This window comes from Capricornis sumatraensis, chromosome 10, assembly GCF_032405125.1.
Source record: "Capricornis sumatraensis isolate serow.1 chromosome 10, serow.2, whole genome shotgun sequence".
Lineage (NCBI taxonomy): Eukaryota > Metazoa > Chordata > Mammalia > Artiodactyla > Bovidae > Capricornis > Capricornis sumatraensis.
The window spans coordinates 30,145,037-30,172,613 of record NC_091078.1 but is presented as its reverse complement, the minus strand read 5'-3'; the positions used below and the strand labels follow the sequence as shown (position 1 = coordinate 30,172,613).

At 43.5% G+C, this 27,577-nt stretch overlaps 1 protein-coding gene across 5 annotated transcripts in view; it reads right to left on the bottom strand.

Annotated features, from left to right (window-relative positions):
• Positions 1–27,577, bottom strand: part of FAM13C (family with sequence similarity 13 member C) — a 137,016-nt gene that overhangs the window by 41,398 nt on the left and 68,041 nt on the right. For all 5 annotated transcript variants that reach the window (XM_068982561.1, XM_068982564.1, XM_068982562.1 and 2 more), the window contains 2 exons: positions 15,711–15,768; positions 899–983 (listed from right to left, as the gene is read on the bottom strand). In XM_068982561.1, coding sequence (XP_068838662.1) covers positions 899–983; positions 15,711–15,768 — 143 coding nt within the window. The remainder of the gene's footprint in view (positions 1–898; positions 984–15,710; positions 15,769–27,577) is intronic.

The following is a 27,577-nucleotide window of genomic DNA, read 5'->3' as shown; positions in this document are numbered from 1 at the left end:
CAATAATAGTGGCTACTACTACTAGCTATTATTAGCCACTAATACATATTTAAACATTGAAGATGACTGTTTTGCCTACGTAGACCACGTGGGTCTGATTTAAACAGTATGGTATTCAACGCACTATTGCTAATGGTATTGAAATACATTACCTTTGTAAATTTTTTCCTTCCATTCCTAAAGGATATTTCATGAAGCAAGCTCACCTAAACCTATTTCTACCATCCAAGCAGAAACCAGTCTGCAAACCTCTGACCCACTGGTGTTATAAAAGATATGCTGTGCTCTCATTTCTACTCATGTAAATTTACTATTTCTTTCACACTGAAGTCTTCCTGGGAGCATCTGTTCACCTTCTGCTTGCTAGCCAACCTACTCTCTGCGAGATTAAAACCAGAGAAACTAACAGACAAATGAGACCCAAGTTTGAGACTTTATCAAAACAAAAATTAATGCTTAAAAAAAAAAATGAGACAGAACAAGACACTATAGGATTAGAAGAAGCCACATCATTCACCTCCACCTTCCCAGGGTTGATGGATCACCTAACAAGCAATGTTAAAACTCCCCAACCCCTCAAAAATATTGAGAGTCTCAACACAGCCCAGATGATCTAAATCCAGTAATATAAACAAACCACGGGTGTATCACAGGACTCCAAACAGGAAAATGAAGACCACTTATGATGGGTGCCTTTTCACCTGACACCATCTCTGGGGACTCTGGTCCCCAGCTAGAGAGAAAGATCTAGATTCCAGCACGTCTTAACTCCCCCTGCTCCCTGCCAGCTCCCCAGTGCACCAGGCACTGTTTCCCACAGGAGCCGGGTTCAGGGGAAGCAGCAAGGGGTGAAACTATCCTGGGAGCACAGATGAGGACCCCGAGCCCAGCCTCTTACCTGCAGCCCCTGCCCCTTCGGCAGGTACACTCTGGGTGGACACTGGGGCTGGGTCCTTGACTCCGTGCACCTGCGCAGCTTCTTCCTGGTGTGTCAAAAAGGCAGAGCACAGATCAGTTTCCACAGCTTGGAGCTTCAGCAAGGAATTCTGCCAGCAGAAGCAGAACATCGGGCTGGCTCAGTTAGATGCTAACGCAATGCTGGGTCTGCAGCTTCCTTCCCCAGCACCTGGCCAGAAAGGGCTCTCGGGCAGAACTGGCTGTGCCAGAAGCAGAGGCGCGTTACTCCACATGCAGTCTCAGTTGCTCTTTTATGTAAATCTAACGTATATTGATTATCTGTGACACATGGGACCGGTGATTTCGTCAACAAGAGACGCTGCACCCAGAGGGCCAATCTGAGAAGGTATCTGCTTCCCGGGTGCCTGAGCCTTTACGCTTTCCAAGTGTTTCATTCACCGTGCTGACATCAGGAGCGGATGACATTAGCCCCTCCCTGGCTACCATTCATAAAAGCCAGCATCCCTCCCCTGCAAAGCCGCAGCAGCCCGCAGTGCACAAAGAGTTACTGCTGCAGAGGCCGCCTGGCAGCTGGGAGGTGCTTCGGGGCTCCCTTTTCTGCATCTGCACGTGGGCTGTGTGCCTGAGTCTGGAGGGGGGGGGGTCTGTGTGTGCGAGTGTACGTGTGACTTCTCAAGTTACTTTTCTCACATGGAGAGGCTACAGCCGCCTGCTGTCAGAACAGAGGGCAGGGATGAAGGGCGATGATGACCTTGGTCCCTTAGTCTGACCCCGCCGCTGAGGGTGAAGCGATTCACTGTTTGTAACTCCCAGCCAACCTCCCCCATCCCCGGCTTCACTTCTCATTTTAAATTCCTCCCGTGTTTCCTAATAAGAGCAAAGTCGTACAGACTGACGCACGTGTCCTGCCATGATGCAGATGCTGGGCAAGCTCGGTCCCCCAGCAGGTGAAAGTGAGTCACGCCGAGTCCCTGGCCGGGCCCTCTTCCCTGCAACGGCCTCAGAGCTCCTCCACCCACCAGGGTCTTCCGCCCACCATGTTCCCAGCAGAGGTCGGTGGGGAGCAGGGGGCGCTACCTGGAGTAGAGCCACGGGTTCCCCCCCATTATGACCTAACACATACACACACACACACACACACACACACACACACACACACACACACACACACTCCTACCTCCTCCATATAGCTTGGTCCCCACACACCCTCATAACCCACTGCCACTTCCTACATATACCCTCGCACTCTATTATACACTTACTCCGGCTCCGACCCTACACACGCCTTCACCCCCCTCCTCCACACCCTCATGCCCAAGTCTACCTTCACACTCTACTCCACACATAGCTTACAACTAAATATCCCACCTCCACCCACACACACGCCCATCCCTCCCCCCAGTCCCTTTATCCCCATCCCCCCACACCAACAGCCTACTTTATATACACCCCCACATACACCCTCATCCTCAACTCCCACTCACACATCCTGTTCTCACCCCTCGTCCCCAGACAGCCTGATTCCTTACCCCACATAAATGCCAACCCCCACACCTCCTCACATCCCAACCCCTTTCTGCACACATACTCTCATCCTTCTGTTTACGTGAGTAAATATGAACCCACTGCTGTGTTTTAAAAAGCTGCTCCCTGAGGGACTTTCCTGGTGGTGCAGCCGCTAAGACCCCTCATTCCCAATGCAGGGGGCCCAGGTTCAATACCTGGTCTGGGAGCTAGATCCCGCATGCCACAACTAAAGATCTCAACCTACCACAAAGAAGATGGAAGATCTCTTATGCAGCAACTAAGACCCAGTATAGCCAAAGAAATAAATGCTTTTTCAAAAGCTTCTCATTGAGGAATATCTTAAATCCCTAGTCTTTTGGCCAGTTTGAAAGTGGCAGAACCTCTTTCAAACAGGCTCAGGACCTCTCCTCTGCTCAGCTCAGAGATGGAGTAAGACCTGGTACAAACCACCCCCATGCTCAGGGGCTGACGGCCAGGGGCCCATAGCTCAGATGAAGCATCTGTCTGATACCAGCCCATTTTTTACAGCTTCTTCTTCCTCCCTGGGATGTTTTCCCAGGAGTTACATGCGGAAGCAAGGGCCCAAGGTTATTGATAGGAGGTACAGAAGGAGCAAGGGTACCAGGTTTCTGCAAAGTTTTATTAACCAAGCATTTGGGACACAAAAACACATGATCCCAGGCTACTGAAGGACCTTAAAAACTGGAGTGGCCTCTTATAAGGAGCAAAACTACTCTGAAAATTAAGAAATCTTACCTTCCCTGTAGCTCAGATGGTGAAGAATCTGCCTGCAATGCAGGAGACCCAGGTTCGATCCCTGGGTCAGGAAGATCCTCTGAGAGAAAGGAATGGCAATCCACTCCAGTATTCTTGCCTGGAGAATCCCATGGACAGAGGAGCCTGGCGGGCCACAGTCCATGGAGTTGCAAAGACTGGGACACGACTGAGCAACTAACACCACTAGCACTACACGACTACTGCCCCTTAGCGCGAGATGGTGCAGCTGCAACAGCACGCAGAACGGGGGCTCCGCAACAGGTATCCCTAAACACGGGTCATTCTACAAGCAGAACTGCTGTATGAGCCAGTCAGCCCACTGCTGAGTAAACCCCCAAAATACTGAGAGCAGTGACTCTTAACAGATATGTGTACATCCACGTTCATGGCAACACTATTCACAATAACCAAGAAGTGTATTATGGACTGAACTGTCTGCCCCAAATTCATATACTGAAACCCTAACCTCCAATGCAACTACATTTGGAGATGAGGCCTTTAAGAGGCAATCAAGGGAAAATTTGGGGGCTCCAAAATCACTGCAGATGGTGACTGCAGCCATGAAATTAAAAGACACTTACTCCTTGGAAGAAAAGTTATGACCAAGCTAGACAGCATATTCAAAAGCAGAGACATTACTTTGCCGACTAAGGTCCGTCTAGTCAAGGCTATGATTTTTCCAGTAGTCATGTATGGATGTGAGAGTTGGACTGTGAAGAAGGCTGAGTGCCGAAGAATTGATGCTTTTGGACTGTGGTGTTGGAGAAGACTCTTGAGAGTCCCCTGGACTGCAAGGAGATCCAACCAGTCCATTCTGAAGGAGATCAGTCCTGGGATTTCTTTGGAAGGAATGATGCTAAAGCTGAAACTCCAATACTTTGGCCACCTCATGCAAAGAGTTGACTCATTGGAAAAGACTCTGATGCTGGGAGGGGTTGTGGGCAGGAGGAGAAGGGGACGACAGAGGGTGAGATGGCTGGATGGCATCACCGACTCGATGGACATGAGTCTAAGTGAACTCCGGGAGTTGGTGATGGAAACAGGGAGGCCTGGCGTCTGCGATTCATGCAGTTGCTAAGAGTCGGACATGACTGAGCAACTGAACTGAACTGAAGGTAAAGTAAGATCATAAGGGTGAGGCTGACCAGTGCCCTCAGAACAATATATATATATAGAGAGAGACACAGGGATGCACAGTCACAGACAAAAGGCCATGTGAGGACACAGCGAGAAGGCAGCTGTCTGCAAGCCATGGAGGAGGCTTCAGGAGAAACCAATTTTGCCGACACATTCACCTTGGACTTCCCACCTCCAGAACTGTGACAAATGTTTTGGCCCTGAGTCTGCGGCATCTCTTTTTTTAATTGTAGCCCTAATAGAGTTTTAGCAGATTAATACGAGCTGGAAACAACCCAAGGAGCTCACCAGCAGATGAACTGATAAATGAAATGTGATATATACAATACATACAATGAAATATTATTTAGCCTTAAAGAGGAAGAAAGTTTTGACACACGCTACAACATGATGAACCTTGAGGACATTATACTGAGTGAAATAAGCCAGTCAAAAAGGACACACATTCTAGGCAGTAAAATCCAGAGAGACAGAAAGTAGAATGGTGGTTGCCATGGGGCTGGTGGGGAAGAAAAGAAGGTTTGTGTTCAATGGGTATGGAGTGGAAGATTGGGAAGATAAGTCAAGTTCTGGAGCCAGATGGTGGTGATGTCTGCCCAAAAACACCAGAGTGCTTAATGCCACTGAATTGTATGGTTTAAAATGGCTAAATTGTGACATTTTATGTTGTCTATTTTACCACGGTTTTAAAAAAACAAAATCAGTCCTTCTCTACGTTTAGCAGGAGGATGTGGGACCAGCCGCCTCTCGTCAACTCTATGTGCTCTTATAGATTCTACAAAGCAGATGAGGGCACGGCCTTCACACAGAACCAGGAGCTGTGTCTGCTACATACTGTGCGGCTGACTTTGGACAAGAACCTTGGCTATTCTAAGCCTCACTTTCCTCATGCATAATGAGAGGCAGTGATGACAGCAACAAAGGCAGCTGCTTCAAGAATGAGATGAGGAAGGCACAGCACACGGCAAACACTCAAGCCCTGGACACTGTGGCTACTATGTGCGTCTCCAAACCCCAGAGGCCACTGGACAGAGCGCTAGGCGCAGGGGGCCAGACCCCAACCGAAGCTCTGCATCCTGACCCATCACTCCACCTCCCAGGCCTCACTCTGCGATCCTGCCCAGGAAGTACTTGAGACCAGGTGACTTGTAAGTTCCCTTCCAACTTCCCAGGACAGAAAACATTGATGCTCATGTACTGAGGCTGATGCATGGAAGCTGGCAGTATGTGTGCTTGGATAGTGTCTGTGGAACTAAACCAAGTGTTCACACAACACAAAGAGTGAAGAATCTCACTGCAGAGGGGTTTGTCAGGTCACATTCAGAGGCCTCTCCAGTCGCCCAGAGAGTGTGTAACGCTGAGACCCAGTTACAGCTGGAAGTAGTCATGGGTGGCTCCCAGCCATCTTCCCTGCCCTCCATCTCCCTCACTAGTACTGAAGCTCAACAGAGATGCCAAGCATCAAAGAAGGTCTGTTTGCACAGCTGGTTTGTTCCTCTCTCAGACATCAGACAGGAGGAAGTTTAATGGGACAGGGAAGAAGAGAGTGCCCAATGAAACAGGAGAAAGAAGATGAAGGTCTCGTGGGAAAAGAAGACATCCAAGGAGAAGGGAAAGCGTGAACTGCTGGAATTGAGGACCAGGGGGCAGACTGGAAGAAGCTGCATGCCAACGGCCATCAGCTCTGCCCCGTCCCTACCCCGCACTGACCCCTGACCTGGGGACTGCCTGCTACTGTTCCTGTTTCTCGGCACAGGAAGAGTGTGGGGACATGGACGCCCTGCATGGGACAGCCCCCAGTGACCAGAGGATCCAGACAGGAGCGGCCTCCCCCAGGAGCGATTTGTGCCACCGTCACACGTGTGTCTCTCCAGGAGCAGGAAGGAGACACGCGGTCCCATCAGGGCTGAGCCCTGCAGAGCTGCCTCTGAGAAGCTCCCACTGCGTAAGCGAGGGCCACACCACCTGCAGCTGCACCAGCGCGCACGCAGCTCCCAGGCTCTGGCAGCTCTCAATGTACAAAGAGCTGCGCTGGGCTCCAGAGCCTAAGACAGATGTCAATCCCTTCCTCATGGGGCCCCAGTCTAGAGACACGGCTAATACACAAACGGACAAGTAAAACAATGATGCCAGTTATTACTGTCGCAGTTATGGCGATGAGGGGGAGAAGCCACAGGCCAGGCCTGGGGACAGAGTGAGTAAGCCACTGTTTCTCCAGTTCAGCCTGACTCGGTGACCTTTTATGCAGGAACAGGCTTTAGCCCTAGAGGAGAATGACAGGCAGTCAACCCCGTCAGGCTGAATGTGACCTCCATCTGGTCCTTCTCGTGCTCTGGGGCTTCTCTATCAGGCTGTCCCCAGCCCATCCCTCAAGGCTTGCCTGCCAGGGGTTTTCCAGGTTTACATCCAAAGTCTGGCTGAATGGCTCACTAGGATCTCCAGGAAAACTGAACAAAGGCTGATGGATCCTCTAAAGAACAATGACTACCTCTGCTTCCCAGTTCTCCCATTTGGTCACCAAAGAAACCAGAGAGACGAGCGTGAAGCCTAGGTGTGGTTTTCTACAAGCTAATTTTTCTCTTTCACACAATGGAAAATATGCGACTTGTTTTAGCAAATACTCTACTCATTTTCTTTCCTCTACAATTACCGGGTCTCACTTTAGTTGGGTTGGAATGGGGAACACCCACACAGGCTGGATGGTGAAACACTATTTTTGGATGCCTTTGTCTACAACTCACCAGTTGCAGAAAACGGATAGCTTACTTTTAACTCCCATGAAGAGGCTTAGTGACCCTCGCCCATCCCTTTATCTATCCAAGAACTCGACAGAGATTGTCTATAGCAAGATCAAACTGGAAATCTGCTCAAAATTGAGGTCACAGTGGGGCCCCTGAACATCTCCATTCCACTGAGCACTCTTGTTCCCTGAGCTTCCAGGTTTTCTGGGGATGCTCCCTCACCACACACACACACACACACACACACACACACACACACACACACACACACACACACACACACACATATGCCACCCTTCTTTCTATTTGCTCCCTGCCCCTACTTCCCCAGGCCTACTTCAGGTGTAATTCCTTCACAGTTAAATTCCCATCAAATCTTAAACCAGTTCTGATTACCTTTATCCAAACAGGGGCCTCCAATTTCTCTTTTAACACCTTGCATTTTTCCCTCCCAACACTCACTATAATATGGAATTTTATTTCTTTCTCTACTGTTTACTGGCTCTTCGCAGCTCCAGAAGGGCTGGAAGCATGCCGCCATTGTTCACTGCTGAAGCCCGCACAATGAGCAAAACAGGAGCCAACCGTTAGAGAAACTGCCACTGTAGACGGTCTTTTGTTTGCCTGGACCCTTTACATAGCACTTGGGAAGCCCTTCTGAGAATTCCATTTCAAGCCTCCTTGCTGCCTTGGTTCAGAAATTTTAAAATGCTCACGATCACTGGGGAGTTTGTGAAAGATGTGTTCTCCCGGGCAGTGACAGAGTCAGATTCTGTGGTCTGCAGCAGGGGCGCTGAGATGCAGGAGGTCCAAGGTCCAGACTCTGAGAAACACTGCCCTATTCCCTCGGGACCTGACCCACTCTAAATGCTGCCCTGGTCGCCTGCTTAGCTCTAACTGTCCCAGGAACAGTATTTTTGTTCCCTCACTGTCCTACGCTAGCCAACAGAGACTCAGTATAGGAAAAGAAGCCATCCACTCCAAGCGGTCCTCTGTTGAGAAGAGGATCCAGGTCCTATTCTGATAGTAGAAGCACATCTTTGTAAAACAAGGATAATCTTGCCACCACACACAATAACCCAAACCAAATTTTTTTCCAGCCAGATGACCTGAGTTCAGCTGAGGAAGAGGGAGTTCTGTACCTAGTTACACCTCTTTGTGATATCATTATGTTCACTTTACTAAGTGAACAATAAAAACAAGATATTTAGGAGAGACCAATACAGTTTTATGAACTCACATTTTAATTCAAAATTCTGAGCTTTTCTAGAGAATGAGACATGAACAACTCATGGAATGGACTTTAGTAGTTTCTCTTTGTAATTTCTAGCACAAAGGCACAGGCATTAAGACAGACAGCTGCCCTAACAAGCCTTTTTTTTTCCGGAACATCAATTATATATCCCTTCGGCTGGAGTCCACAAATCGAGTCCATGTTGTAGTCCCTATGATTACTTCTCTGTGGCTACTTAAGTTTCTAGTCTTTTTTAAGCTCTGAAAAATATTTGGCTTAAAAACTAAATTCAGTAGGATGCGTGCACAGTACAGGGACCACTGGGGCATTTAACCCCAAATTTACCTTTGTTCCTTCTCTGTCTGTAGGAAAATCATCCAATCAGCTGGGCCCACGGGCACTTAATTCTTTTCTGAGGCTACCTTAACCCCTTAGAAATTACTAAAACTCAATGAATATTAGAAATCAATAACCACCCCACTGTAAATTATAAAACCACTTGCCATAAGAAATAAGTTACCAACCCATGTCTTTAAAGACACTGGAAACCATTAGCCATTTCCTCAAATACTAGTATCTTGTTAGAAAACAAGAAAATTAAGCTTTTACCTGCCTTAAAATCTGAGTTTTATAGCCCTAGGAAAGCCAACAATATCCTAAAAAGGGAAAAGATACCAATGCTAGCAAGACCAGAGTCTAGGACACTAAGCTGACGTGTGTCCTTGTAAATCCTTGGAAAGCAGGGATGACAAAGTTCCCTTTCTGCTGCAGCCCCCACACCGCATAGCAGTCCAGACCCACAGCTGGGTACACATTCGCTTCTCAATAAAAACTGTTGAAAGAACTACTCCTTAGAAAAAATATCCCCAAAGTTAAAGCTTTCAGGCAAAATTTTGGTCTTAAGATGAGCAGAAATATTTTTCTTTAATCTGTCAGGGGCTACTGGGGAGTGGACTATATCATAAAACTTGTCAACTTTATATTTTGCCAAATAGAAATGGGAAAATAGATAGTTGTATAGATAGACAGATGGATATAGACAGATGGATAGATGGGTAGACCAACAGACAGATAGAGAGATACAGATAGGGATACACACAAGATGAAATTTTTAAGAACAATCTCTAATGAAAGAGGTGTTCATCAACTTTAGCTTTACAGAACACTACTACATCGTTCTTATATTTCTCCTTCAGCTACAAAGCAAAGAAAGTGCCACAGAGGCTGACACCTGGGAGGCATGAAGCAGACACAGTCCTTTCCAGCCTTGGGTGAGAGAACAAGAAACTAGCAGCATGAAGACGAGCAAACGTAAAAGCGAGAAAGGAGAGAGGACAGAGATGCCATGCCAAAGGAAGTGGCAAAGGCTGGCAGGACAAAGCTGCGTGGAGTGTGGGCGATGGCGAGGCCGGTAGGGGAGAGGCAAACACAGGTGGGCCAGTTACGGAGAGTCTGGCTACAACCTCTCTGCTCAGCCCGACACCCCCGGAGCCTCTCCAGCTTAATCCCCAGACAGGGGAGCGGAAAGCATGGCTTCTACCTTTTCTGCCAATGCCACACTAAGGATTCCCCTGAGGGTCATGACTACAAACCTGGTTCCCCTGGAAACTAGAAATCAGGCTGGAGAGTTGCCTCTGAAGGAGGGGGCAAAGTAAACCAGGCATGCAACAGTTCAGAGTTTCTTTGCTGGGCAGTTCATCCCACTGGGAAAGAAAACCAGGATTCACACCATGACAGTGTTGACTGCGGGATGTCCTTGTTGACACTGACAAGAAAAGTGGCTAAAATTAATGAGTCACAGGGCACCATTCCTGCTGAGAAAGAAATGCTAGTTGGGAAGCAAGGTCACTTCATCTCACCCACGAAACCATACCAGAAAAAAAGCTAAATGGTACCCCACGGTGGTGTCATACAGGCAGATGACTTTGGATATCAGGCTTCCAGAGACCAATATTATGCATCCCAGCATCCATTTACCCATCTTCTGATCCCAAGTGGGAAAATGTGCCCATCTCTAGCCAATCAGCTTATTTCAAACTGCAAGGTCACAGTGATTGGTTCAAGAATGGGCTACAGGTCCCAAGTCAGATAAATGAGACTCAAGTATGAGACTTTACAGAGTAGAAAGGACTCTATTTTCATTTCTTATAAGCAGAATTTTAGAGATGGTCCCCAAGAGTCCTGTGCACTGGTTATGCAATCAAACACTAATTTAGATGCTATGTTGAAGAGATTTTGCAGATATAATCGAAGTCCTAACTCAGGTGACCAAGGGTACAGAGATTGCTTCAGTGGGTCTGATCCAATCAGGGTGAGCCTTTTAAAAGCAGAGGGCTTTTTTTTAGCTGGTAGATTATAACATCAGAGATTTGGAGGACAGAAGGATTTGGTGCTGCTGGCTCAAAGATGTAGAGGCCAAGGTGAAAAGGAATGCAGGCAGCCTTTAGAAAGAAGCTGAGAGCTACTCCCAGATGCTGACCAGCAAGGAAATGGGGTCTACAGTCCTACAAGCTCAAGGAAGTAAATTCAGGCAATGACCTGAATGAGCATGAATATGGACTCATCTTCAGAACCTCCAGATAAGAATCTATCATGGCCAATGCCGTGATTTCAGTATTGTGAGACCTTGAGCAGAGTCTAATGGAGTCTATCCAAGTTTATTATCTGCACAACTGTGAGCTAATACAAGAGAGAAGCTACTAAGCTTCTGGCAATTTGTTACACAGTAATAGAAAACTAATATACACTGGGATTACTAGCTGTAAGAATAACATATCCTCAGAGAGGGGTCAATCTAAACATAAAGTCGATATAGAAAAGTAGAGTTGAAATGGAAAGATGCTGTCTACTTGACAAGCCTTTAATCCCTGGATCTAGCCAAGAGTGGAATCTATCCTGATAGTACAGTTCCAGGTGTGTGAATCAATAAAATCCTGTTGTTTATGAAAGCCAGGTTGAATTGACTTTCAGTCACAAGGAAACTAGAAGAAAAAAAAAAAACTATCAGTCAATTCTGATCTAAAGGCCCAACCATGTAGACTGGGTTTGTATCTCAATAGAAAAATACAGCTGCCTGGTCCTACAGAAAAAAATACCATTCAGCCAACTGAGGAGCATTAAGGACCTAAAGAAGCCTCTTGCTAGACAATTTCCTCAAAAGTAAGACAGTTTTGAGGGAGAACCACATCTAAAACAAAATAGTAAGACCATCTAGAGGTCTAACAAGGCTTGATGGCAGAATGTATCTATATGCTAAACTATGGATGGTAATCAAGAGACAATCAAACCCTTCACATGGAGCCCCACACTTAGACATGTGCATATACAGTCAAAAAGGGGCACAATTTGCCTCATTCTATCCCTCATGGGAACCCATGACTAAATCCTATAAGCACTAGGGGGGTAAAAAGCAGAAACAGTGAGTGTTAAAACTGAAAGCACTCCTAGAGTTAACCCAATTCAAAACTTGCCTCAATTTCACAAATGAAGAATGAAAAGCAGCTGATGTGATGATTTATGGTATGCAGTTTGGGAGTTGGAAAAGTAAGATGAGGACCAAATAGGGGAAGTGTTCTCAGGGAAGGGGAGATCCATTAGTTTCCCTCATATATTGTTATTTTTTCTTAATTGAAAGTGAAGCCAGTAGTAGGAACTACTAGGACATGGAGAGGGAAAACAGTATTTTTTTCTCATTTTATCCTTCAAGCAACTTTTTGAACTATTGACTGCTTAATGATTATATGCTGCTAAGTCGCTTCAGTCGTGTCCGACTCTGTGCGACCCCATAGACGGCAGCCCACCAGGCTCCCCCGTCCCTGGGATTCTCCAGGCAAGAACACTGGAGTGGGTTGCCATTTCCTTCTCCAATGCATGAAAGTGAAAAGTCAAAGTGAAGTCGCTCAGTCGTGTCCGACTCTTAGCGACCCCATGGACTGCAGCCCACCAGGCTCCTCCGTCCATGGGATTTTCCAGGCAAGAGTACTGGAGTGGGGTGCCATTGCCTTCTCCGAATGATTATATAGTCAAGAGTAAACAAAACCAAGGATTATGGTGAATTAGACTTTGACAGATCTCAAGTCAAGAATATTTTCCAATCAAGATACAGGACACCACAACAAACAAAACCTTCTTATGTATTATACAGGCAGATAATTTCCAACCAGGATCCAGGGGACTCCAACAAATAAAATCTCCAGATGTCATACAGAGGCAGAGTCAGAAAGCTCAGGTCAACGCCAGAATGGACACAATCAGTTTTCCAGAAACCAGCTCCTATAGTATAGTCCCAGAGACACCGAAGCTCGTGGAGTGGAGAGGCAAATCCTATTGAGAGACACATGGTCAAAAACTGGGAGCTTAAGAGTGGGAGAAGAAAAGTGAGGCTGGCAGGAATTAAATGTATACTCATCCCAGTGAAAATGAGAAGTGAGTTTTTCAGTTCACTGGGAAGCTATCAGGAATACACCCACAGATGGATGCTTATAGGTAGCTACTTGACATCATGTATTACCTCACTGTACAGAGGAGAGCTCAGGTCAACTACTAGCTCTGGAATCAAACACAGCAGAGCCTCATCTGAGCAAGTGGAATTAAGAAGCTTAAGACGTAGTTATGAAATACCAGATGTGAACTTTGTAGAAAATACAGTAACACCTTAAAATTGTTATAACCAACAATTACAACATTAGGGTCCACAAAAACATCTGGAAAATATTTGTGGACTACGCTTCTTACAAAGCTCAAGAAACACATTTTGGGGGGACTTCCCTGGTTGTCCAGTGGTTAAGACTTTGCCTTTCAATGCAATGGAGTACAGGTTCGATCCCTGGTTAGGGAACTAAGATCCCATGTGCCTTGAGGCCAAAAAACCAAAACATAAAACAGAATCAGTATTGTAACAAATTCAAGAAAGACTTAAGAAAAGAAACTTTTTTTTGTTTCTTTAGACTTACAAGTTAGAATGGAAGAGAGCAGATATGGAACTAGTGAGTTCTTTTAAAGAACTAGAAGGCTGTGTTTTGGAGAGGGTAGTATATAAACAAAAGGGTCAAAGAGCAAAGAAGATGGTTAACACAACAAAACATTCTTCCTCATACTTCCACTCAGAGATGGAAGGAATACTCCTATAAAATATCAAATGTACAAAGAGACTGAAAGATAGTTCTTTTAAAAAATTACAACTAGTTGCAATTGATCATGAGTCAAAAACTAGAGACAACCATACAATGGGTCACAGCAAGGAGAATCAAAGTTAAAACTGCACACCAAACATAGATGAATCACACACATACTACTGAGTAAATGAAACCAGACACAAAGGCGTACATACAGTCCATGTATATACAGTACATACAGTTCAAAAACCAAGCAAACAAACAAAAGACAAAACAAATCTACTGAAGTCCAGAAAATAGTTATCGTTCTAGGGGAAGAGCGATTGGAAAGAATTAAATAAGGGTGCCTGGGATGCTAACAATGTTCTGTTACTTGACGCTGGTTACACACTTTGTGAGTATTCATCCAGCTGTACACTTATAATATGTACACTTTTCTATATGTATTTTCTATCTGCATTAAAAATACTAAAGTAGTATCTCCCACCTGTATTCCATAAGACTATGTTGCCGAAAGAAATATTATTACGGGGTTCTTCCATATGAGAGTTTGGCAGTCTCTAAGATTAGGAAAAGCTAGGGAAGATCATGTTTACCACATTCCCATTCTGTAGGATGTCTCCATCCATGAGTTTGAATGAGTCAGTTCTCCTGGCATGGCTTTGGACCATGAGCTGCTTCTGTTCAAGTTTCCTCAGTGTGTGCTCCTCGGGTTTCCTTCAGCCCCTCAATCATAATCACAGCATGATCTGCACATATGATTTACTCCCTTACTGGAACAGTTACACTTGAGCACACACTGTTATCAAGTCTGGATCAGCAGCACCAGCTTTCTCATGCAAGAGCCCACATTTACAATATGGCGCTGACTGCTCTTTCAGAGGCCTGTCTTCACTCAGCACTCTTGTACCCGTGTAATCTCAGGGCAGTGAACTGGCACATTTCACGTAATGTGCAGATACAATATAGTGAAGGAATACAGAAAAGCAGATTTTCATATAGAGCTTTGTGCAACTGTGATTTGAGAACTGCTCAAGTAGTCTTAGCAATCTCATGGGACTCCAGCTCACAAATCAGAGTTTTTCCCCATAAACTTGAAACCTATCACACGTTGACTCTTACAATCACTTCATCTTTCTATTCGCTTATGTCAAGACAAATAGGTGCTTCTTCACAACTAGCATTTTGCTTAGTTCCCAGTGGGGCAAACAGCTGTGTTCATTGATTCAAGCTCTTGCCTCTTCTCCCTCAAATGTTTTCAGATTGTGGAATCTGAAGCCTGTAACTATGCACAAAAGAATAACAAGCAGGATCCTTAGGACACTGTCCACAACTTCAGTAATTTATTTAACTGGGTTTAATCAGGAACCCAGTTTACCTTTAGTTATTCATTTATGCCAGGTTCAACAGTTTAAAGAAAAATATAATCACCTAAGTTCAATTAATTGTCTTTTTTTTTTGGAGACAGAGGAGAGATGGCACCAAATGACAAGCAATTTGCCTAAAGCCCATCATTTCTCTTCTTGGCTTATGAACATCAAGTCTCTACATTCTTTTTTGAGATGATCCTAATCAGATATAACACCACTTTTCCTTAATTATACAATGGGACAAGAGAAATTAGAGTATTCCAAACCAATGACTAAAGCGAAGGCATTCATAAAAAAAGGAACCCTAATTACATTATAGTGATTTCCAGTGGGAGAATTAAATTACATATTTCAAAGAAAATCTAGAACAAACATTAACACTGTGATGTCCAGTTCAGTGGGAAACCACTTGAATTGGAAAATATGGCCTCAATGTCTCAAATTTATTAGAAGACCATTTTGCAACACCAAGCTGTATCATGCTCTGAGGAAAAATAGTAAGCAAGATCATATTTGAGACTGAAAAAGGGATTAGAAAAAGCAGGAGGGGAAGATAAAATAAAATTAAGAGAAAATTTTATAAATGTTAACTCTCACAGCCGTAGTACAATCCTGAAGCAAAGTTGGAAGAAGTGTAATGAAATGACTGCTGGCCTTGGTTTTGGTCCAAGACACAGTGATTAGTCTTGCAAATAATATTTTAAATATATTTGCTCCAGAGCAAGGGGAAACAGCACCCAAAGCACTGCAAGAAAAATAAGCTCTTATTCTCTCTTAAGAGCGAGAATATTTAAAGTTTTAACCAGGATAAGTTTCTAGTACTAGGAAAAAGAATAATACTTTTCATGATTAGCTAATTCACATTCATAAAAACCACAGTGAGTGCACCTACCTCATGGAAGTCCTGCTGAGTTTCATCTTTTGGCCAAATGGCAGCCCTGTGTTCTATTCTGTAAGATACAAAGAAAAAGTATTGCCATTTAAAAGAAGCCTTTCAACAATGCACATTTGTTGCAGATTTGGCCACAGTCCTGTTAAAAACCCTCAGTGGTGTCCCATTGCCTGAAGAACAAAATCCAGAATCCTTATAATGATCTGTAACACTCACCTCCTGCCACGCTCACCTTGTCCCCTAACCTCCAGCCGCTGGCCTTTCATTTCTTGAACACACAGCGCTGGTTCCTTGTTCAAATCTTCACACTTGCTTTCCCCCTAGATTTTCACAAAGCTGACTCTGCCTAGCATGGACCATCAACTCGGCTCCGGTGTCACCTCCCAATGAGTCCCTCCTGATCTCTCTAACCAAACTATTCCTCCCCTTCAGTCTTTAACACACTGCTTTTAGATTTTCCTCATAGGGCTTCTCACTACCTAAAGTTATGCTGCTTATTTGCATTCCCACATTAAAATGTAAGCTCCAAGAAATCAGTGACTGTCTGTTTTATACACTGCTGAGTCCTCCAAACCCAGTGTAAATGCAGTATTTTTATGATCAAATGTGATCTGATACAGTTGTTATAGAAAGATACCATTTGTTCATTGAAGACAGCTTTTGGAAATGCACTCTATCACTTACTCAACAAAATAAATGCTATAGCAATTGCTGTGCAACACAGTAAAGCCAGGTTTTGCACTTCAGTTTCCAACTGAAGAAAAAAGACTTTAAGGCAAATCTACTCCAAATAAATGTTTTTAAGTTTAAAAACAAACAACAAAACTCCACTACTGGCAGATGTTTAGCTCCGAAACATGATTCATCAAGTGCTATGGTCCAATGGCATCTATTACATAACATTAAAGATTTTCTGCAGCAGTTTGCATGCTATTATATAATACATATATTTAATTACAGTTATTATCCTTATTAAAAGGCCTGCTATCTTAAGGAATAAAAGCCGTAGTCAGTGTTAAGTCATTTACAAAAGGATTTGTTTTAGGACAGAATTATTTACAATTACTATTCTGCTTTGGTTTGAGTTCTGAAGAAAGCATATATGTCCTCTGAATGGTCATCTAGATGAATGATTTCTGAAAGTAATGATGCACATTTAGAAATGCCACAAGTCTAATATCTTCAAAATATTCTTAAGAACAAAATTTTTTTTCACTCCATGAGTATTGCTAACTGTGCAAACAATTTACTTCTAATGAGAAAAAGGAGGAGATGGTAAAACAGAATTTGATGGTCACACTGATGTTGACCATGTCTGCACAAATATCCCTCCTGGGTATGAGACAAGATTAAGGGTCCCAACCATGAATCTATGGAAAGATGGACCAGGTGAGCCAAGAAAGTGAGGAAGAAAATGCTGGCACACCAATCCTCTGCCCGTCAGTTGCCTAAGACACAAACAGTGACTCCAAGGCTTCAGAAAATATACAGTAGCTTTTTCCTGCAAAATGGGAGAAACCCTCTTGGGGACAGGCATGAAGCTGGCCTAGCCAAGAATATCTAAAATTCTGAATAGCTCATAACCTCTCTGTAACCTAAAGTGGTTCTCAAACTGTGTTTCTATGGAGTAATGGCAGCACCACCAGAAAGAAATGGAAGAGTTGTGTTCTCTAATGGAAGGAGTATTTATCAGTTCTCAACCATGAATGTCTGCTCTGATGCCAGCAGATGGGGTAAAAATTACATGGGAGCAAACATTAATGGAAGAAAGCAGAAATAAGAGTTGGTTTAAAATATACAGTATATATTATTGAGATGCAGACAACAGCTACATGTAATACCTTCTCATAACCTTCCAAGAAAGCTACTTGTCATCTCCAGACAAACCCCAGATCAGGTTTGAGAACTGTGATCTAAACATCTAAGATGCTTTAGTAGTCATCTGAATGTCTCTTGTGTGACTTGGACAGTGCTCTGGAAATGAGACTCAAGGAACAGCCCTCTAGGCCTTTAGGAAACTTAGAGTCTAGTGAATTCTGAAGCAGAGAATAAAACTAATTAGAACCCAGCCTCAAGGCTTTCATAAATCAAGAAATGAGGACATGGGAGCTGATATTAGAATGGTGGAGAGGAGATGGGGAGGGAGAGACAGATGAAAGAAATATTTGCAAGGAGAACACCACCAAGAGGTCTTGGATGTATATTGAAAGTGCTGAATGAAAGAGATGGAGTAATAAGATAGAAAAATAGGTCATTTTGGAGGGGAGAGTGGGTGGCTTGCATGAAGAAAGGCAATTCATGAATTTTTACTTAGACAGTTGAAGCTTGAAGTAAGGATGAAACAGGGAAGTGAGAGTACCTGGGCAGGGCTCATCAGCACAGAGCACTTGACAGTGTGTTCTGGGGAGTGAGGGCAGTGGTAGCAATGAGGCACGGTGGTCCCAGGCTGTGCATCACCTTCTCACAGTGTGGCCAGAGCCTAGCACGCTGCCTGGCACATGGCACACACTCACTACATGCTTATGCATGGATGCAGGGAGGAAGAAACAGAACGATCCAGACCCGAGAATGACTTCCGGATCTACCACTTAAACTTGGTGTGGGTACTCATGGGCAAGATATTAACCTCTCTCAATCTCAGTTTCCTCATCTGTCAAGTGAAGATGATATCAGGTATGTCACAGGATAATTCAGGATGTGAAGGACAGTTCAGGAAAAACATTGATAGCAACTGGTAGGTGTATTAAATGTAACACATGCACTGTTTGATCAAATGTAAAAAACACAATAGAATTATAAATTATAATGATGAAATGGCATAATTAAAAATAATAATTGAAGCTTCGTGAGTAAATAAGCTGAAAGAGATAAAAGCTGAGTCATACTTATTCAGGGCCACTAGGCAGCTATCTGGCAGCTAGGGCACAGAAGGAAGAACCATGAAGAAAATACAGAAGCATCACTAAGGAGATAAGAAGCCAACAAGGACAACAACTTAAACAGTGAAGGGAAAAGAGGATACAAGAAAAAAGAGTATCAGGAAGTCTTACAGGAAAAAAAAAAAAAAAAGAAGTCTTACAGGAATAATACTCCTTTAAAAGAGGAATTAAAAAGAATGAAATAATGTCATTTGCAGCAACGTGGATGGACCTAGAGATTAGTAAAGTAAGTCAAAAAGACAAATACAATATGATAACTCTTTATGTGGAATTTAAAATATGAGAGAAATGAACACATCTACAAAACAGAAAAAAAAATCATAGATATAGAGAAAAGACCTGTAGTTGTCAGGGGTAGGGGTGGGGAGAGAGGGATTGGAAATTTGGGATTAGTAGATGCAAACTAATATATATAGGATGGATAAACAACAAGGTTCTACTGGTTAACATGGGGAACTGTGTTCAACAACCTGTGATAAACCACAAGGGAAAAGAATATAGAAAACAGTGTTTCTATATGTGTATCCCACTCTCTATGCTGTACAGCATAGTCTGTACTGGTCATAGCAAACTCCCTACTGCAACAACACGAGAGATGACTCTACCAGATGGTCAATACCATTCAGACTGATTATATTCTTAGCAGCCAAAGATGGAGAAGCTCTATACAGTCAGCAAAAACAAGACCAGGAGCTTACTGTGGCTCAGATCATGAACTGCTTATTGCCAAATTCAGACTTAAACTGAAGAAAGTAGGGAAAACCACTAGACCATTCAGGTATGGCCTAAATCAAACCCCTTACGATTATACAGTAGAAGTGACAAATAGATTCAAGGGATTAGATCTGATAGAGGACCTAAAGAACTATGGAAGGAGGTTCGGAACACTGAACAGGAAACAATGATCAAAACCATCCCCAAGAAAAAGAAATGCAAAAAGGAAAAATGGTTGTCTAAGGGGGCCTTACAAACAGCTGAGAAAACAATGAGAAGCAAAAGACAAAGGAGAAAAGGAAAGATATATACATCTGAATGCAGAGTTCCAAAGAATAGCAAGAAGAAAAGAAAGCCTTCTTAAGTGAACAATGCAAAAAATAGAAGAAAACAATAGAATGGGAAAGACTAGAGATCTCTTCAAGAATATTAGAGATATCAAGGGAACATTTCATGCAAAGATGGGCACAATAAAGGATATAAATGGTATGGACCTAACAGAAACAGAAGATATTAAGAAGAGGTTGCAAGAATACACCGAACTATACAAAAAAGACCTTAACAATTTGGATAACCACAATGGTGTGATCACTCACCTAGATCAGACATCTTGGAATGTGAAGTCAATGGGCCTTAGGAAGCATTACTATGAACAAAGCTAGTGGAGGTGATGGAATTCCAGTTGAGCTATTTCAAATCTTAAAAGATGATGCTGTGGAAGTGTTCCACTCAATATGCCAGCAAATTTGGAAAACTCAGTAGTGGTCACAGGACTGGAAAAGGTCAGTTTTCATTCCAATCCCAAAGAAGGGCAATGCTAAAGAATGTTCAAACTATTGCACAATTATACTGATCTCACACACTAGAAAAGTAACGCTCAAAATTCTCCAAGCTAGGCTTAAACAGTATGTGAACTGAGAACTTCAAGATGTACAAGCTGCATTTAGAAAAGCAGAGGAACCAGAGATCAAATTGCCAACATCTGCAGAGAATTCCAGAACAACATCTATTTCTGCTTCATTGACTAAGCTAAATCCTTTCACTGTGTGGATCATACCAAAGTGTGGAAAACTCTTAAACAGATGGGAATACCAGACCACCTCTCCTACCTCCTGAAAAATCTGTATGTGGGTCAAGAAGCAACAATTAGAACCAGACATGGAATAATGGACTGGTTCAAAATTGGGGAAGGAGTACATCAAGGCTGAGTATTGTTACCTGGCTTATTTAACTTATATGCAGAGTACATTATATGAAATGCTGGACTGGATGAAGCACAAGATGGAATCAAGATTGCCAGGAGAAATATCAATAACTTCAGATATGCAGATGACACCACCTTTATGGCAGAAAGCGAAGAGGAAATAAAGAGCCTCTTGATGAAAGTCAAAGAGAAGAGGAAAAAAGTTGGCTTAAAACTCAATATTCAGAAAACTAAGAACATGGTATCCAGTCCCATCACTTCACGGCAAATAGATGGGGAAACAACGGACACAGTGTCAGACTTTATTTTCTTGGGCTCCAAAATCACTGCAAATGGTGACTGCAGCCACAAAATTAAAAGATGCTTGTTCCTTGGAAGAAATACCATGACAAACCTAGACAGCTTATTAAAAAGCAGAGACATCACTTTGCTGACAAAGGTCCTTATAGTCAAATCTATGGTTTTTCCAGTAGTCATGTAGAGATGTTACAGTTGGACCATAGGGAAGGCTGAGCACTGAAGAATTGATGCTTTTGAACTGTGGTGTTGGAGAAGACTCTTGAGAGTCCTTTGGACTGCAAGGATATCAAATTAGTCAATCTTGAAGAAAATCAACCCTGAATATTCAATGGAAGGACTGATGCTGAAGCTGAAACTCCAATACTTTGGCCACCTGATGCAGAGAACTGACTCATTGGAAAAGACCCTGATGCTAGGAAAGATTGAGGGCAGGGGGAGAAGGGGACGACAGAGGATGAGATGGTTGGATGGCATCACTGACTCAATGGACATAAGTTTGAGCAAACTCCAGGAGTTGGTGAAGGACAGGGAAACCTGGTATCGATGGGTTCGCAAAGATTTGGACATGGCTGAGCGGCTGAACAACAGCAATGCTATACAGCAGACATTAAACACAACACTGTAAATCAGCTATACTGCAACAAATTACAAAAGGAGTGAAAAGCCTAACAATTTCAGGGAAATACCAGGCACTGTACTTATATTATTTCATCTAATCCTCACAGTAACCATAAGAGTTTAGCATTATTAGAGCTATGTGACCCAACAGGACACAGATAAGGCAATTAAATAATTTTTCCATTCACTAAACAATTATTAAACACCAAATTATGTCAAGTATTACTACTGCAGGTGTTGGGAATAAAGCAGTGAATTAACAAGTTTCTGTGTCAATGCAACTTACATTCTCACAGAAGCAGAGAGAACCTAACGAAGTAAACCAGTGATCTGTGATGCACCAGATGCTAAATATTACTGAGAAAAAGCAAGCAAGGCAGCGAGAACAGGGTGTGCAGGAGGACTGCCCAAGCTCACGCTGCCGGAAAATCTCCAAGTCATCCAGAGGTAATGAAAATGAAAGCGGAGAAATAAAAAGGCCAGTGGATCAGAAGAGATAAAGGTCATGGCAGATGAGGAAACAGAAATGGAAACGTCTCACTAGAGATATTTAACAATGAAAAGAGAAGAACAGGAACAGAAGCTAGGTATCTCAAATTCCCTTTTTCTTAAGACCTTTAAAGGGAGTGCTTGAAGCATGTACAATCCTGCCAGCTCCAACACAGCCCTGCCCTCTAGTCCAGGCCCAGGGAGTGGGAAACTGCAGCCTGGACCCTTCAGAGTCTGATATGGCTCTCAGCACTGATGCCCCCAGTTCCCCTCGCCCCCAACCCCAATAGCCACATCACCACTACACCATCACCACCACCAATACCACCATCGCCACCACGATGACCACTGCTATGATACAAGTCAAAACACTTTCCGGAGGAACATAAAACAGCTGTGTGCTGATTTTAAAAGGGTATTTTCCTGGGCTGTGTGACTACAAAACTGGCTAGCCTGTGGAAGTGCAACTTGTCTACAATCTGTTGATGTTCCCTCACTCCTAGGACCCTAAAGCCTGTGCTGAGTCAGCCTGCAGGGTCATCCTGCAGTGACCTCTCCCAGCAGGCAGACTGAAATTCAAAACAGCTAAGTGAACGAAGCATTAAGATGTTTTTCTTGGCTGATGGATAATGTCAAACCCGAAATGTGATAATTTGTGAAGAAGCAGTATTTTAGCATAGTATGTTAGATTTATATCAACTTTCTGTAATTAAATTAGCAGACAAAAATGTTCCGTATCTCAGTAAAAAGCTTCCTCATCTATCCAAATCGCTGGTGGAAGACACCTGAGAGTCATCTGACGCTCTCCTCTCCCTCAAGTCCAAAGGCCAAGCCGATCCCAAGTCCTTCAGTTTCTTACCCCGAATCACGTTTACATCAGACCTCTCTCCTCCCCCCGCCACTACCTCAGGCCACGTCACCATCATCTGCCTTCCGGGCTACCTTCCTGCTCTTACTGCTTCTCCTCCACCTTCTCCAAACCAATGCCCACATGGCAACCTTGTCGCTAACTTTCTGCACACTTACAGATCAAAATATTTCAAACACCCTGTGACATCCTGAAGGAGTGGCATCCGTACACTTCTTCAAACCTGACTCATGCCGATCTCCTCCTCCGTGCGTCTCTCCACCTCAGCCCATCATATGTGCTGCCCCTGTGTCCGCAACACTCTTCCCTCTCCTCTTCCTCTCCTAGTAACTCACGCAACCTCTAGATACCAGGTGCCGATCAGGTCTCCCTTTCACGGGTCTCACTGTACTCTGGTCTCTCACCTCTGCCATGTAGCACATCTCAGTCCCTAACTGTATCTGTCTAATTTATTTAATTGTCTCTTTCTCAGGATGGGAAGTTCCAAGGGACAGGGATTATATGAGGCTTGTTTAATGTTTTATGTTTACAGCTAATCTTGGCATTTGGTACATAGTAGGCACTCACCGGTTTGCTAATAAAGGATTAATTCCAGGGCTATGAGTGGCTGCCAATTCCGGTATATTCCTCAGTGTGTGAAATGATTAGGATAAAACTCACCCTCCCTCCTCCACCTGTAGCAGGTGGGGCTGACTCTTATCCCCACGAGCAGACACATTTTTTGCTGAGGAGACCTGCTACAGATGAGCAAGTGACTTTCTAACACACGTTTAGAAAATCTGGGCAGAAAGTAAAAGCAGAGCATGAAACACACTTTTCAGAGTCCTTCATAAAGAATTAGAACCTGAAAACTAAACAGTGCCTACCACGGGTCACATCTTAAAACTCAAGATATTCCACTGCCTTGGATGAGCCTCTGTATCAGAAAACAACACAGGATACGCTAATGTATACCCGGATGACTGTCTGCGGGCTGGATGGCTGCTGTTTCCTGAAACTCCTCTGAAAACAAAAGGTGTATCCCAAGAGGACACCCCTCTGAGCACAATATTCATTATATACAAACAATCACTCCATATACAGACACGGACAAGATGCCAAGAAATTCCAGTAATATTATTAGAAACAATAACAACCTCCAATACCACCAAGTAAGAAGTTCCTTTCCCTGTGGGGTGTAGGCTGTATTAAAGACAGTCTCTCACTGGTTTTTACCAAATTTCCATGCTGAAGGACTGAGATCAAATATTGCACAGCCAACTCCAAAGATAAAGAAACCAAGAGTTCAAAATGATGTTCAAAGAGACAGCTGATGAAAAACAGAACTCTAAGTTGAGAGCTATTTGTACACTGACTCCCCCTACCCCATGTATCTCCGTGTTCAGGCCAATGAACTCCCACAGAGACGACATGGGTGTCGGGACTGATCCCCAGGAACAAGCCCTCTGGGAACTGGGACCTAAGCCTATCTCCCATCTTGTACTTCTCTGAAGACTAGAATCAATCATTGTTAATAAAAACAGAGATTCCTGGCCCCAGACTCACTGAGTCAGGATTTCCCAAGGAAATATGAAATTAACAAGCACTCCAGGGCAACCCCAAATGGGAAACATTGCCCTGAAGGTTCAGGTCATCCACCTGGGAAGAGACCAGTGGGTAAAGGATGTAGGTGAGGGACTTTGGGGGGTACAGGAGTGACCCAGTGTTTCTGGATGGGCCTCCCAGGGGACACGGTCCAGAAGAAGGAAGAGCTAAGTCCCTGGAGATGCTCTGAGAAACTCCAAATAAAAGGCAGGACAGGCACCTCAGCTGAGTGGGCTGGAATAGAGCCCAGAAATAGCCAGAAAACACACTGATGCCTGGAGAATAATCGAGCAGTGAGACAGGCTCACAGTGTTAGGCCTGGGAGAGGGAAGGAGGCTGAGTCTGGGATAGGAGCGCCAGCAGGTCCAGAGGTCCCAATAATGCATGATTATTCATCACACTGAGAGGACCCCCTGGTCTGATGAGTGGGACACAAAGCTCCCCGCCTCCACCATCTCACATGTCCACTCAGGACAGGGTGATCAGATACCCAGTCTCGGGCAGGCAGTGCTCAGCCCAAGGGGCAGAGTGCTCTAGCAGATGCTTCCATTCCACAGACAGCTCTGCTCACTCTCATGACCCCCCTCAAGCCCCAGCCTAGTCTCTTCAGTTTTCTGCCTCAACTTTCAGAGGGACATTACTGTCATGTAATTGCTTTTTCCTCACGTACAACTATATTATGAACATGTGCCCACATAAGTAAAGGCTCCAGTAAAACATGGTTTTAAGTACCAATCATAAAGACTGGCATTTCTTAAGCAGGCAGTGGTAGGCCCTCTAGGGAGCATTTAGGAAACTGAGGGCTATTTGTGATGCACACAGAGGCTGGGCTCCCCACTGAATTCTGTGAGCTGGAGCCACTGCCTTGACAGGCATCAGGCAGCCCCACACAACAAAGAATTCCCCACCCCCGAATCACTTCCAAACATCTTCTGGGAATGTGAGGGCCAGGGGCACTTGGCCTTTGCACAGTCTTAACTAGAAAATGATGAGAGGGGCTTCCCTGGTGCTCTAGTGGTTAAAAATCCACTTTGCACTGCAAGGGACACCAGTTCAATCCCTGGTCTGAGAAGATTCCACATGCTGCAGGACACCTAAAGGCCTGTGCTCCAACTACTGAAGCCCGCACGCCCTGGAGCCCACGCTCTGCACCAAGAGAAGCCAGCACAGCCAGAAGCCCAGGAACCACAGAGAGAGAGTAGAGCCCACTCACCACATCTGGAGAAAGCGCACAGGAGCAAAGACACAGCACAGCCAAAAGACTTAGTTAAAACAATAGTGGATGAGACAGAAGTATCTAGAACACACAGTGTGGAGAGGGGATTGGACTAAACTGTCTCAAGTGTGTCACTCAGGACCACTATTCTACAATTCAAACATATAAAGAAATCCAGTCATGTGACTTTCTACCAAGTTCTCTCAGAGGGATCAATTATCTGTTATATTCCTATCTTCTTCCATGATCATATAATGGAAAACTTTACACTCTAATTTTGGTTTGGTTAACCGTTTCAAATCCTAAACCTAGAGAACTTTTACCCTTAAGTATAAGCCAAGGAAGGAGAAGGAAATGGCAACCCACTCCAGTATTCTTGCCTAGAGAATCCTGTGGACGGAGGAGCCTGGTGGGCTGCTGTCCATAGGGTCGCACAGAGTCGGACACAACTGAAGCGACTTAGCATGCATGCACTGGAGAAGGAAATAGCAACCTACTCCAGTGTTCTTGCCTTAATTCCAGGGACGGAGGAGCTGGGTGGGCTGCTGGCTATGGGGTCGCACAGAGTCGGACAAGACTAAAGCAACTTAGCAGCAACAGCAGCATAAACCAAGGAAACTATAATGGATGTACATAGAAATATTTTTCAATGATTTTTACTACAGAAATGTCTACAGATAAAAATCCTGTAAGTTACCAAAATATCAAATAATTTGGAATTAGTTAAATCGATGGTATATCCATAGAATAGCTATTTCCAGCTATGGTATATCCATAGAATAGCTATCCATAGACTAGCTAACATTTTAGAATATTTCATGATATAGAAAAATACAGAATTAAGTGGGACAAACAAGTTACACAAAAATGGGTCTCTAAGATTTCATACATATGAAGAAATTTCATATATATTTCATATATATATAAATATATAAACTCTAACAAAAATGTTTTTATCTAGTATTGATAAAGGATAAAAGAAAAATAGAAGGGGTTGGTGGGAGCCCTATGTGTCATTATACATGATGTGTGTGTGTGTGATATTTAGCATAAGTCCTGAAAAGGAATAATCCTGTTGATAATACGAACAGAGGCACTGGAGTAGCCATTGCCTCATTGGGAAGATGAAGAGTAAGAGGAACAGCTTCATTCCCATGGCCTCAGGAACACTGAATACTTAAACAGCTAGCCAACATTCTAAATTAGATTTAAGTTTAAACGCACACTGTCACCTATAATCATTACTGAAATTTCTCTCTTAAATCAATTCCAAGTTAGGGCAAGAAGTTTCCCAAGGTGTTGAAACATTAAGGACAAAGTTTTTTGCTCCATCTCCTAGAAATATTATTTCAAACATAGGGCCATAAAGAGACTAAAGTCTGTAAAATAAGTTTCTTATAGAAAATCGTACATTAAAGTATTCATTATAGAAAATCAAATTTGTTCAACTTAGCCGTAAATGAACTCAGCAGCCTTGTGATAATTAACCCATTACTCTATTAGTTTCTGTATAAAGATTGGATAGTCAGAATACTTTCCAGTCTAGTTTATTCTGTGGGGTTTGCTTTAAATAAATATTACTTCTCTAACAGATTCAAACTCTACTGCATTGGGAAGGCCCTTTCACACACACATCATTCTTTTTCATGCCCAAATTAAAACAAAGGCAAGAATATTAAAACGTATACTACAGCAGTAGCAGAGGTTATATCTGGGCGGTATACAATTATAAGGAATTTTTATTTCCTTGGAATTTACTGTATTCCTTAATAAAACCATGTGTCACTTACTTTTATTATTTTTTTTAATGAAAAATGAGTTTCCCTTTTATCTTTATCCTAATCATTGTCCAGCCAACGTGATAACATTTTATTGAGTGATCAAGGGCATAATACTTCAAAAAAAAAGAAAACGAAGAAGGAAAAGAGGGTTTCA